Genomic DNA, 14,247 nt, shown 5'->3' with positions numbered 1-14,247 from the left:
GACCACGGAGCCGAGGGAGATTCTGTTGATGTCCAGCTGAGGAGGGGGAGGAAACATAAACCCTCGGCGAGCGATTCTCAGTCAGGTGGCTGTGCTCTGGCGTCCAGGGTACCTGAGAGGGTGCTGGGCTGAGCCCGACGGCACCAGGGGTCAGAACGATGGGACTCACTCTCCTTACAGATGCCCTGCTCAACCGTACGCAGGTAAACCAGCAACAGAGTCCTGTAATCTGACCCAAACAACATGTGGCACAGCTCATCACACACTGAACTTACGGGAACAGCAACTACTGTGTACACTGGTGGGCAATCTTGTTCTGTTTGAACTTTACCAACATGTTTCACCATTCCAGGAAATTACAGCGCCACGGTCCGTGCGGTGCACACTTGGGTGTGGCCGTAGGCTCTGCACGTGTAGCGGCTGTACCCGAGGTGTGCACACACAGGCAAGCGCCTGACCATCTCACCACTCCTGAGCGCCTGCTACAGGCGTGTGCATAATGTTTTAGTTTCCTTCTACAGTTCGCGGTCTCCTGGAAGAGCTGGCATTTTGAAATCAGGGAGGCACTTTATGCCCTACGTGTTAGTGGCAGGACACCCTAAGATGCTTCTGACGTTCAGTGGAGTGCTTGCTGCATCCTGTTAGGGCTGAGAAACACAGCTGAGACAGCCACTCTCAACCATGATCTTCAGGACCCCTTTATATTTTCAAAAATTACTAAGGACTCTAAGCGCTTTTGTTTATCTGGAATATATCTACCAATATTTCTGCTATTAGAGATTAAAACAGACACTTAAAAATAACAACAAACTGGGCCACCTGGGTGGCTCAGTGAGTTAAACGCCTGACTTCGGGTCAGGTCATGATCTCATGGTTTGTGAGCCCCGAGCTGGATTCCGTGCTGACAGCGTGGAACCTGCTTTGGATACTCTGTCTCCCTCTCTCTCTGCCCCTCCCCTGCTTGCTCTCCCTCATTCTCTTTTCCTTAAAACAAAACAACAAACTAATTACATGTTTAAAAAAATACCTATTTTTTTCAAAACTAAAAAGAAAAAATCGGTGAGCAGAGGGGGCACCTGTTACATGTAAGTATATCAATTCCTCTAAAGTCGGCTTCACAGAAGGTGGTCATTCCCACACGGGCTTCTCGACTCCGTCTGCTGTGCCATTTCCCTGGCTGCAGCAGACAAAGAAACTCCAGCCTCACACAGCAGTAAAGCTGGAAAGAAGACAGGTATGTTCACAGTTTCTTAGCACAGCTGTGCGTACTGTTTTCTGATATCACACCCGAACTCAATAAGTGGCTGTTTCTCAAAGGACTTGTGATGTGGAATCTGAAACGTATCATTATCTGCTAAAATCCATCACCCCATCCTGTACTGTGAATGGATCTTCTTTCTACGTGGGATTCTGTTAATATCCTGCAGCGATCATCTGGAAAATAGGAGTCACTGAGTTATGTGGACCTTTGCAATGCCGACCCATTTCAGTATACACACGGAAAAAGTCATATTTGTTACTATCACTCTGAGCTCATCAGAAAAGTCTCAGAATTCAGAAGCTGTCAGGTCATGGTGACGGTTGCAGGTTTTTCAAAATTCTAGTTTTTGCTCGAAAACTCAAATTTTATCATTGGCAACAAACACTATCATTTGTTCTTGATGACACAGTCTTGCTTCTTTGTTTCTTCAAAAAACGTCTACCAAAGGCACAACGGTGAACAACCATGGCGTCTGCCCACTCCTTTTCAAGAAAAATTGATCTTCCATGAGAAATGTGGTCAGTTCTGCAGGCCAGGTGCCCAGCAAGCGTCTTTCCGGTACTCGCTGTTTCCTCCTACACAGGACTGGCGACTGCTTCACGAGGCCATTCTGCAGCACCCTGGCGGTCACTCTGGCTCTGCGTGAGTACGGTGGCAAAGGATACGGGGATGGCCAGCGTGGTCTGGTGCTACTGCCCCGGCATGTGCCGAGGGACAGACGCTCTGTCGGCTGTCACGTCCACAGCAGGACTGCAATGGCAGCGGAATGCACAAGGCCAGTGACACGGGAACATCATTATGACATGGGTGTTGCTCTCACAGCCCTCTGAAATGGTCTTGAGGACCCAGAGATCCAAGAAATACATTTTTAAAACTGGAGAAAGATATTTTTAGCCTGAGGCTCCCCCAGGATCTAGTGGGGACGTGCAGGACAACTCGTCGAAATGAAATGAACCCGGAGCGGGGCTCCCAGGCCGCATTCCTCTCGGGCAAACTTCTCATAAGTCTTTTGTAGGCAAAAATTGGTATTATCGATGAAGAGACTGGTAACATGTTTTTGATAATTAGCTTTGTGATTACAGTGCCTTTGCCATTAAGTATAATTAAGCTTTTAATTGTGAATCTTGAATGTGGGAAAGAAAAATATTTCCCTTTAACAAACTAGGCTATGTTACAAACCTTAATAGTACACAACGTTCATCTACAAAAGTCCGAGATCCTACATGAAATGAAGAGATTTAAGTGGAATTGACTTTCCAGAAACAGCACAGGCAGAACTATAAAAACTGAGGCTCCAGAGTTCCCCTTCCTGCGGGTGGAGGAAAGCCCAGGAGGGGCGCTGGGCTAGTGGGCTGGCCTGTTGGGGACAAGGACTCTCACCTGCACACTTGTCAAATACAGTGACTAGAAAGCAGAGTTCGATTCCACTGATCACTATGGAGAAGGGAAAAACTGCACCCAGACCTGATTCCAGCTGGTAAGGGAGCCAAATAATTAGCACGTCTGTTTACATTCATCGAGCCTCTGTAGGTTTACACTAGTGTTGATGATTTTCTAGCCATGAAAACATTTAATCCAGGGTTGCCAACCTTTTCCTCAAAGGGTCAAAGAGCGAATGTTTTAACCTGTGCAGCCACACAGTGACCGGGCTGCAGGCTGAAACCAGCTAGGGACAGCCCGCCGGGAAGGCAGGCAGCTCATTCCAGTCCAACTCCAGCTACAATAGCCAGGGGGTTATAGTGTGCTGACCCGATCTCTGATTCGAGAGAAGAGCCTCAAAATATGCACTCTGAGAACATCTCAAAACCAGAAAGAAAGGTCTTTGTACACTAAAACAGAAAAAGCCCAACCTCAGACTACAACTTCTAAAATTTAGCCACATGAACTATGAAACATCCTGCAGACTGAGCTACAGGAGAGTGCTGAGATGGAAAAATCTCTTTAATTCTGTGGATTTCAGAGGAGAGCTGCAAGACTGGTGCTCTCCACCGAGTACGTACAGCACCTGATGCCTCCGTGACTCCATCAAGGGCCGCAGACACAGGACCTCACGCAGCCTTCACCGCGTCCCCGGGGGTGAGGGATGCTAACACCCTCGTTTCACAGCGAGCATGGAGAGGCTGGACCAGGGAGGGGATGCCCTCCGATGCCCACGCGTCAGAGCCCCACGTGAAGAGATCCACTCGGCCGAGGCCTGAGGAACTAGCTTCCAGACTCTCCTGCGTCCCAGGCCCGGACCACTGTGCTGTGGCTCCTGAGTTAAGAAATAGGCAAAAGTGTATATACAAAGGGGAAGGGCCTTCCATGCTGAGACGAGGGGCTCTCGGTTTTACTGTGGGTACAACAGCTTTACTGCTGTTAAATCAGGAGACGCGGAAGTGTAGTGGTCTTGCTCTCACTCCCTCACAGGAACACCCGTCGAAGGTGGCGTGGCCCTCCTGGACTAGGGAACCCTCCACCTCTAAGTTTCTGAACAACTGTGTAGAACAGAACTGTGAAGAACTAAGTTTCTGAAGAACAGTCACCTGTAGTCACCTTAACTGTGTGACGTTTATTATTACACAGCTGAAAATACCAAGAAAACAGAAGCTTTCAGGCATCATTAAAAATTGGTATAATATTTAAATAGAACTTCGTGCTAACAGATTTTTGAACATTTTTCAAAAAGAAAATGAAATAAAAAATTGTCAGTTTCTTCATATACTTTTAGCTCATCAAACAGAAGGTAAAGCCTACCCTCTATTTACATTTCAGAAGACGTTCTGAGCTGGATTATTCATGGCAAATAAACCACTGTGTGAAAATACCTTTCTGTCAAAAGCAAAAGGTATGTAAAGAATTCTCAACCTCATGAGAGGCTTTAACGGCCAACTCTGTGCAAAACTCTGGCCATAGTGTGGCTGGGCAATGGGGGGTGGGGGGGAGCTAGGTGACCTCGCAGAGCTGGAGGACTTGGGGGGAGGTGAGCAGGCAAGGCCAGGGGGTGCTGCCAGGAGACCCTGACGTGGGAATGCGACGTGCCTCCAGCCCCTGCAGAGAGCGGGTAGGCGGAGCGTGTGCCCAAGGCTCCCAACCCAATCCAACCCTAAAGGAAGGGGATTTGACCCAGTTTAAAGCAGAGCAAAGTGTAGGGCAATCAGGGGGCTGGTTTCAGTCCATCTGAGGTTTTTACCCCAACTCAGTCCTTAGTGGGGTCCCTGACAAGGGGAACCCCTCCTCAACACCTGGCGTGCTCACGGAAGTCTTAGGATGGGGGGCGGGGGGAGCCAAGGAGGAGCCCTTGAGGACCATAAGCCGGCCTTCAGCTGAAATGGAAACCAGGAAACGTGTGCACGTGAGGGCGGCATGCAGGGCAAACAGGCAAGGGGGGCGGTGTTACCATGACTGCTCCCAGGGCAGCCTGACGCGTGCCCCCCCCCCACCGACAGCGCTGCCTACCCCGTAAACCTCAAAAGTTAGCAGGAGTAACACCAAGGCCGGGGCAGGGGCCTTTGCTACCTTGGGTGGCGCTTCGTCAGACCCGCCAGAGTCCCAGGACACGGTGACCTGTCTTCTGGACTCCATCCTCATCCGCTCCTCTTGCTGAGCCTTCTCCTCCTCCAGGATTGTGCTGCAGAGACAATACACGGTGTGAGGGGAGCTGACAGCCAGCGGGAGCGAGCACGCAGCAGGCCCCAGCCGCACCCATCTGGGGAGCCCGGGCTGGCTGACCGGAGAGTAACAAGGAAGAAAGGGAGGGCGGATCAGGTTTCTAACTCCGCACGAGAGGACTCTAGAGCAGCCCCGGTCCCAACGGCAAGTCCACTGTCAGCACAGCCGCGGGTGAGAGAAGGACAGGGAGAGAGCAGGGGAGCTGCTGGAGAACGAGAGGAGGCCGGGAGGGAGGTCTGCACACCACACTGGCTCTGAGCAGGACCGCATTGCCCTGGCCAACCCCAAGCAGCACCTCGCCGGGCACGGCCACGCCTCGGGAGGGGCTCTTCACATGTACACCCGCCCCCACATCAGCACACAGGGCGACAGATCCGCAGTCTGGCCACACCCCTACCATCTCCCCAACTTTCAGCTTTATCCCGTCGGGAAAATGACGCCACGGCCGCCAGCCCCGGCCCCGCTCCCCAACGGCCGCCCGCACACCGCCCAGGGCAGCCGCCGCCAGCCTCACCAGCTCCCCAGTCCGCAAGACCCCCCAGGGCTCAGTGGGCGGCAGGTGCCCGAACCCTCGGTTGTCACGGCGGCCGCGGCTCCCTCCTGCACGCCTGCGGCCCCCGGCTGCTAAGAATGACGCTTATTCACAGTTCCAAGCCTTCTGGCAGAGCGCAGTCAATAACCACCCAGAATTACTCATGAAAGAGTGAGGTCAGCTGCACAGACCCTTTCCAATCTGGGAATCTGCTCAACTGTTTCCAAGAGACCTTCCTGCCCGACGGGAGGCGACGGGCTGTTTCTCACACAAGCTAACTCGTGCGGCCACCTTCAAGTCAGGGAAGCACAGAAATTCATTTCATAATTGCTCTGAGTCAGCAAACCGTTCCTACAGATGTGAGGGTTTTTTTTTCTTTTCTTTTAAAGGCACGGGAATGTTTTCCTCAGTGATGACATTAGCGTGTTAGAGTAAAAGCTTTCAAGCCCAAAGATTCCAGTCCCTCTTGAAAATATGATTTTGGTTTTCTTCCTGCTCCAGCCAGACGATCACGGCTTAGAAAGGAGCATGGAACTCGAACAGCACTCAGGAGTCAGCCTCACCCTCCAGACTGGCAAGGGGCACGCCGAGCCAGCACTGCTAGGGATCAGGCCCCGGGGCCAGAAGCCCGGCCACGACGCGCCGCTGGTGCGTCTGCTGCCCCCCCTGCTCCCCCTGGGCTGAGAGCTGTGTTGCGTCCAGAGTCCGTGTAGACCCGGAGCGCTGCTGTGCACACCAATGGAGGCAAGGGGCGCTTGGAGGGCTTAGGCGGTTAAGCACCCGAATCTCAGTTTCCGCTCAGGTCACGATCTCACATTTGTGGGTTTGAGCCCCAGTGCAGAGCCTGCTTGGGATTCTCTCTCCTTCCCTCTCTCTACCACTCCCCTCCCCTTCCCGCTCTCTCTGCTCCTCCCTGACTTGCACACTCCTTCTCTCTCACACAAAATAAACGTAAACCAATGAGAGGCAAGTGGGTGAGTGAAGCCGCAATCGGCAGTCAAGCTGCTGAGTGGCCGTTACCAAGCCTCCTGAACTGTGCGCAGGGAAGGACTACAGGCCACCTTCTCTGCAATGGCACTGGGAGCTGGAGTCCAGCCTGAGGCCCTTGGCCTGAGGGAGGAGCTGCCCTGGGTTAGTTTTTCTGCACCCTGCTCTTGTCCAGGGCTCTCAAAGTAAGTAACAGACCCTGAATCAGAATTTCCAAACATTTCATAGTTTTTAACAACTAAAAAATCGATAAAATAAAGATAAAAAAAAAAAACAAGAAAAAAACATCTGTCCTTTCCCCCCAACTTCTTTGAGCTGGAGGCCCCACTGAGGCAGTGGATTTCACAAGGGTCGTTTTATGACATGGGCCACCCTGATCTTAAGGTTGCTGTCCCCCCACAAAAACTTCCAGAAGGTGACGCAAGGGCCCTTGCCATAGGAGACCCCCTCAGGCTCCAGCCACCCCGGTTCTTCCATCCACATTCACTGTCCCCCATTCTCTCCTGTCTGCATCTTCACCATAGCCCTGTGATCACTGCACTGCACGCGTCCCACCACTGCCCTGGCCGTTTGCGGTGCACGCACGTGGCAAGTGCTGTGGTGTTTCTTTGCCTAAACCAGCTACTCCCGTCCCTTGCAGAGGAGCCGTAACGGCGAAGAGCCCTTCGAGCTCAGTACTTGGCTCTCATCCCAAAACGACACGTCACAATGCTTCTGAGAAACCATCATTTGTGGCTCAGAGTAGTCAAGGGTATAAATAACTCCTGAAAGATCTGTTTTCACAATGGGAAGACTATTCCATAGATGGAGTACGAGTGCACATGCAGACATTTTTGAGCTTTTCTCTGCAAAACTTGTGGCACAAGCCTGAGCAAGAGGCTAGAAAGTGCAGAGGGTCAAGCGGGTCACATTTAAACATATTTTCCCAAACTGCAAATATTTTTAGTAGCGATACATTCCATGTGAAAGAGTCCGGCCGCCTGCTGTGAGCTGGCGGTGAGCCCCCACAGCCTCCCCTGGGACGCCAGTTTCTAGGTCTCAAACGTGCAAGCAGATGAACCAGTGAGAGCTTGGGCTTTTCCTTCACAGACATTAGAACGTGTGCTCATCCACCGGCCCCATCTAGTGAGACAGGTGTGAAAGGAGACGAAGTATGGTATGTGAGGCTTCTTTTCCACTTCCCTCACATCAGCTGAAACAGTCCTCAAAGGAATCGAGTCAGATCACGAGGACGGAGAGTGTGTGGGGGCTGCCGACAGGGCTCTTGTGGTCTCACACCCTCCACGAGAGAGTATGTGAGGTCTGATTACATTTCCGTCCTGGAGCGACAAAATGCGATTTCACTTCTTAGGCATTTTCATAGAGAGGAAGAGAGTGGTCCAATGGGTCCCGCCCCTTCCAGGACTGAGCTAAGACACAAAAACAAATCTTCAACCCAGACCAGCTTCAGAGTGGAAAAAGGCCATTGGTCCTGCGCGGCTGGATGACCGAGACGTCCAGGCTGTCCAAGGAGGGAGCGAGCCACAAGCTGTGAGCTGCGCCTCCGCCGGCCTCGGTGGCTGCAGGCGGCCTCATCTTTTTCAGCATGTCTGCTCATTCGTAAATGAGAGTAATACTGCCTTTCCCACCCATCGTTAGGGTGGAGAAACAAAGCATGTGGGGAAAAACCAGTACAACTTTTAAGTAAATGTTAGTTAGCTCTGCACTTTTTCACCTGACCTTCCACTACTAGGAAAGAAGGGAGATTTTATCTGTTTCTCGTGTGAGTGCGGCACTACTGCTCTGTCCTCTGAAAGTACATAACATCTCTTCTTTTAAGTATAGGAAACACTCTTTGCTGGAATAACGTTTTTTTCAAGATTGGACTTTGATCACCTAAACATCACAAAATCAGTCTGGGTTTATAGGCTACTTAGGCAAATGTGGAAAACACCCAGACTGAAAAGAAAAAACGCCAAGAGGGAAAGAACTCGTTCTGGCAAGTTCTCAGGAATACTAGTTTTGAAACATGATCTCTTATAATCACCCAACACTGCCTCACCACAAAGGAATGGAATTGACCTTTTAACAACAACAACAACAATAAAAAACCAACTGCAGCTGATATCTTTGCAGAAAACAAGTCTGGAGACTTGAGATGAAGCTGTGGACTGTGTCTGTAAGTGGCTGGCTGGGTGGCTAAACACAAAACCCACAGCGGTACCGCGCCAACCTCTGCTCTTTGTCTCTTACCAGCCAGAGCACCTGGACGTCTGGTGTCACGAATGCACCGGGACTGCGTTTCTCTTCATGTTCCCCAAAGGGCAGGAAACAGTGCACTTCTGTTTGCTGCGGTGCTGCCCATCTCAAAATGGTTTCCATAGAAGGGATTCCTACTAAAATCTTCTTGGGGTGCCGAGGTGGCTCAGTCGGTTAAGCATCCAACTTCAGATCAGGTCATGATCTCATGGTTTGTGGGTTTGAGCCCTGCATCGGGTTCTGTGCTGACAGCTAGCTCAGAGCCTGGAGCCTGCTCCAGATTCTGTGTCTCCCTCTCTCTTTCTCTGCTCTTTCCCCTCTCATGTTCTGTTTTTGTCTCTCTCTCAGAAACAAACATTAAAAAATTTTTTTTCTTAAATCTTTCTTTAAAAATAGAGACCTCTTTCTGTTTCTGGCAAATTTGCATAGTTCCTATTGCCTCAACACTCATGCAGATAGTGACTCTGAGCTATGGACCCAGGACAGTACAGGAGAGCAGCCCACCGCAGCCAGACTCTGATGGGGCTGGCAACCTTTAGGGCCATTCGCCAGGAAGCAGGCCCTAGTCTTATAGATTCTGCCCAAATCTCTAGTTGAACCTGGAACCATGCACACAGGACAGGCTTCAAGCAGCCCTGCTAGGGCTAAGAGAACTGAACTGAGACGTGGGCTACTGCCCACAGCATGGGGAGAGACTCTGTGATCCGAGACCAGCCTAGTTAATTGCCTGCTGAAACACACAGACCATTCTTTAGAGGAATATAACTAAATCCAGAGTTTCTGCAAACTATCACTCACAATGTAGTGTATAATCTCAATACACAAATAAAGTAAAAAACACTCAATACACATGTAAACACGAAAGTGTGATCCATTCTCAAGAGGAAACAATAGTGTAAAAGAGGCAACTGCAAAGACGACTCAGAAGTTGTAATTGGCAGGCAGGGACTTTATTATATTCAAGGACACAAAGGAAAATCTGATCTAATTAATGGAAAGATAAGAAATGTCAGCGAGGAAATAGAAACTATAAAAAAGAGCCAAATGAAAACCCTATAATGAAAACTACAGCATCTGGAACAAAATCTCTGCAGGATCGAAGGAGTGGTAGGATGGAGAGAGCAGAACAATCAGGGAGCTTGAAGATAAATCAACTAAAATGATCCAATCTGAAGGACCTGGAGAAAAAAGACCAAGGAGAAAAAAGAAAAAGAACCAGAGCCCCTGGGATGTGAAAGACACTATCAAAGGAGTAATAAACACAGAATGGGGATTTTAGAAGCACAAAAACGGAGCAGAAAAATGCCTGAACAAACAGCTGTCAGAGACATATATTTACGGATTCAGAAGGGTCAGCGAAGCCTAGCAGATCCATACAAAGGAAACCACACCCAACACATCCCAGTTAAACTGCTGAAATCCAAAGATGGAGGGTCAACTGTGGAGGCGGCCAGTACAGAATGACAAAGCACGGGCAGAGGAACAATGATTCGAAAGGCCATGACTTATTAGAGATAACGGAGGTCAGGAGGCAGCACCAGAACAGCTTCAATGTGCTGAAAGAAACAAATACAGCATGGCTGTCAAGCCTGGACTCCACTCCAGTGAGATGAAGTTCAACTTGTTTTCAGATAAGGACTCCAAAACTAATGGAATTCACCACCAACACACGTTCATGGGAAATGTTCCAGGTCTTCAGGTGAGTGAAACTGAATGGAAGCCTTGCTGGGAAAGAATGAAGCACACTGTGCAGAATTACGTATGGAAGACTATTTCTTTACTTACTTTATCAAACCTTATTTTGAGAGGTCACTAGCATACACAGATGCAACCCAAGTATCTAGAGCACAAAGGAGCGAGGTGGTGGCAAATGGACCTTCTCTGCTGCAAGGGCTGGACCCAGTAAGCCCAGTGCGGTTGTTAACGCGAAGGAGATGGGGAAAGTGAACCATGCACACTGTCATCTCCAGAGCGATCACCACAGCTGTAACGCAGAGGCTTTTGCTAAAAAGCAGGTGTGGGGCTGAGAGAGAGAAGGAGGTGTGGGAGCGAGGCTGTTGTCTTCCAAGTGCCAGAGTCTCGGCCAAGAACTAACGGACAGAGCACAGAGCACTTCTGCTTTTGTCAGGCTGGCCTTTGGCTGCAAGCTTGCAAGCGGCGCGAGGCCAGTGTCTCTCCGTCTGTTCCCTACACGCCTCCGTGCAGCCAGTTAGTCCCGGTCCCCCTGTGAACTGAGGCCAAGAAGGCGGAGCCATGTGCGGCCACAATCCACTATCCACTGTCCAGAGAGAGAGGGGGACCTTCATGGCCGCCCCACTGTCCCCTCACATTTTGAGGAGTAACAGCCCCAGAGAGAAAATTCAGCGAAAGGGAACGAAGAGCAGCTGCAGGGAAAACAAAACGGGCGACAGAAACAGGACTGAAGGGAAGGGAGCCCTCGGCGGCAGGGAGGGCAGCGCTCCGACTGCACGGTCACGCGGGAGGACCGACACGTATGTTCCGTCCAGTCCAAGGCATGTCCTTCCAGGTCACCCAAGTGAGGGGGACGACAGCGTGTGGGGAAACGCAGGAGGCTGGGGGCCGTCAGCGACGCAGTCAGGCAGGAGGGCGCACTGTGGCTGGAAGGCCGTGAAGAACACTGGTGTTGGGGGCAGGAGGAAAGGGCGCAGGGTCTGAGGCCTGCCCCTGTTAGCTGTACAGTCAGGGTAAGTCATGGGACTTTCCTAAGCCTCAGGCTCCTAAGTGAAACAGGAAACCATTACTCCTTCTTAAGAACAGCTGTGAAGTCAGGGGCGCGTGGGTGGCTCCGTCAGCTGAGGCTCAGGTCATGATCCCAGGGTCATGGGATCCAGCCCTGCGTCAGGCTCCATGCTGAGCGTGGAGCCGCTTAGGATCCTCTCCCTCTCTCTCCCCCCCCCCGCATGCCCCTCTCCCTCACGCATGCTCATTCTCTCTAAAATAAAAAATGAAAATAAAAAGAATTGCTCTGAAGTCAAAGAAGGAAATATATGTGAAAATGATCTTTGCAACCATGTAAGTACAAAGGACTAATTTTTTTGAAACGCACATTTAAATCTCACTGGAAATCTGTTCACACAAGACCAGCCTGTGGAGGTGTAAATACAGACGCACACGGTAAAGCTCTGAACACCCACGTGCGGGTAGGAGCAAGGACAGGTCAGGAGGCTCTTCATGTGAGCAGTTAAGACATAATTCTTAGTGGAAAAAAATGTCCATGTTATATCAAATTCCTATTAAATTTCAATTTGCTCTGGACTTTTAATTACTGGTAAAGCTACGGATGAAAGAAACCCCAACAAACAAAACAACCCTGAAGTTCAGATGCTGTGAACATTTTAAGATGTATGTAGGAAGGCCTGAGAAACTGATTACTCTTCTAGATAATATCTAGACCCAACAGGCTGGTGAGGGGAAGAATGCTGATATGATGACTAAGGAGAGACTCAGACACCACCTTTGAAAGGAATTTTGGAAGCAAATACAAAACTACTTAAAAAATATACAAAGCAGCAGCACAAATACCTTGTATCACCAATCAAACCTAGAGCTTTTAGAGTCTATATATTAGGGTAAATGAAGAATCAGAAAGGATCACAAAGGCTTGTCTAAGACGTTCACAGATTAAAAGTGGAGATCCGTGTCTCCATAACACGTCTACGAAACGTCTTTGTATTTGGTAACTGAATAAGGACAGCTCACACTTTTACATCCCAACGACCAGATCTCTCTCTGACAGTAACTGATGGCCTCTCCATGCCCTGAGACACCCAGTACCTTCCAGGTCTTCGGGAGCTGCTCTGCTGTCACTACGACCAGAGCAGTGGTGACAGTGTGTGCACCTACCCCGAGCCCCGGACAGCTGGAGGCATTTCAGTCTCGCGTAACCCTGAGGACCAGACTGGCCAGGTCATGGGGCCTTGCTCCTCCAGGGACGCGGAGTCAATTGCCCAAGACCACACAGCCTTTTCCAACTTCTTTTTCAGCTCTAACGTTCATAACACAACACACATAACTCTCAACAGCAGGGTGGGCTCCCATCTGCGCCCGCACCTGTGCAGGTCACACCTCCCTGAGCACAGGAAGCACAGTTCGTATCTGGGGGTGGGAGTGGAGGGACCCTGCAACTTCCCCGGAGCTGATGCTCAGATTCGGTGCAAAAAACACATAATAAATTTGTGGCCACAGGAGCGCCTGGGTGGCTCAGTCAGTTAAATGTCTGACTTCTGCTCACGTCATGATCTCACAGTTCGTGGGTTTAAGCCCTACGTCGGGCTCTGTGCTGACAGCCAGCTCAGAGCCTGGAGCCTGTTTCAGATTCTGTATCTCCCTCTCTCTCTGACCCTCCCCTGCTCATGCTGTCTCTCTCACTCTCAGAAATAAATAAAACATTAAAAAAAAAATTTGTGGCCACAGCCACTCCAAGCTAAGTTACTTCCTAACTGAACACATCTCTCAAAGGCTAGCTTTGCTTGACAAAGTTAAAAAGCAAACATGACAACAATAACTCAAAATGACAAACCACCCCTTCCCCTGCCCAAGGCCCGCGCTGCGGGCAGCCTCCAGTCACCCGTGCGGAGTCTCATGCATGACTTCTACCACCGTTGCCCATCGTCCCTGGGGACCCAGAGGCCCATGGCGGCAACATGCTGCACACTTAGGAGGTGACAGCAAAACAAACACAATGGACAGGACAAATGACATTAACGCATGGTTGGGTCACCCTTCAAAGTCCGCGGGTGGTGGCTTCTGCATGTGCATGAGGTGCTGCCTCTCCCTTTAGGGACTTTCCTTCGTTCTAACTCAAAACAAATATAAGAAACACAGGAGCAGGAATTCCTTTGAACACTATGATTTTTTCCTTTTCTCCCTCCTTTGCCCTTTTTAAGAAAGCATTGACCACGTGCCCACCAGTAGCAGTCCCAAGGCAGAACGCGACAGAGTGTGTACAGATACCTAGCTGTCTCTCAGGTCAGGGCCTAGTGCACGACAGCTGGCAGCTGGCGCCCGGGACTCAGGTGGACTCCCTGCTGAAGTTCGGCCTTCCAGCCTCCTTATCTGTGAACTGGCGGTGGTGGCGTCACCTACGTCTAAGGACCATGAAGGCTAAGATGACCTAACATGTGAGAGCTCAGGGCACAGAGCCTGGCTACAGAAAGCGCTTGGGTCATGCTGGTTCCCAGTGCCACTGCCAGCACAGCTAGCTGTCGAGGGCAGCGACCTGCCGTCACGGAACGTGGTTCGGCTCTAAAGGTCTTCCGAGCACAGTGACAGAGGCCGACTCGAAGCATGGAGTGCCTTTCCAAGTGATACGTCCTAGGTCGGCGTTCTTTAGAAAAGTTCAGGTATGTTGTTATGTTCTTTTACCACTTATATATATTTTTTTAATGTTTATTTACTTTTGAGAGAGAGATACGAGTGCAAGCAGGGGAGGGTCAGAGAGAGAGGGAGACACAGAATCCAAAGCAGGCTCCAGGCTCTGAGCGGTCAGCACAGAGCCCGACGCGAGACTTGAACTCATGAACTGTCAGATCATGCCCTGAGCCGAAGTTGGACACTT

At 50.4% G+C, this 14,247-nt stretch overlaps 1 protein-coding gene across 8 annotated transcripts in view; it reads right to left on the bottom strand.

The window, feature by feature from the left end:
• The window catches only part of PTK2 (protein tyrosine kinase 2), a 253,318-nt gene that overhangs the window by 33,732 nt on the left and 205,339 nt on the right, over positions 1-14,247 (bottom strand). For 7 of the 8 annotated variants that reach the window (XM_039232967.1, XM_039232971.1, XM_039232974.1 and 4 more), the window contains one exon: positions 4,760-4,871. In XM_039232967.1, the coding sequence (XP_039088898.1) occupies positions 4,760-4,871 (112 nt within the window). Of the gene's footprint in view, positions 1-4,759; positions 4,872-5,426; positions 5,535-14,247 lie in introns of those variants that run through there. The other variant, XM_039232976.1, reaches the window with a different exon arrangement.

The sequence above is a fragment of the Hyaena hyaena genome, unplaced genomic scaffold (assembly GCF_003009895.1).
Source record: "Hyaena hyaena isolate Hyena2069 unplaced genomic scaffold, ASM300989v1 scaffold_69, whole genome shotgun sequence".
NCBI classification, from domain to species: Eukaryota; Metazoa; Chordata; class Mammalia; order Carnivora; family Hyaenidae; genus Hyaena; species Hyaena hyaena.
Note: the sequence above shows the minus strand (reverse complement) of the source record. Positions and strands in the feature narration are given on the sequence as shown.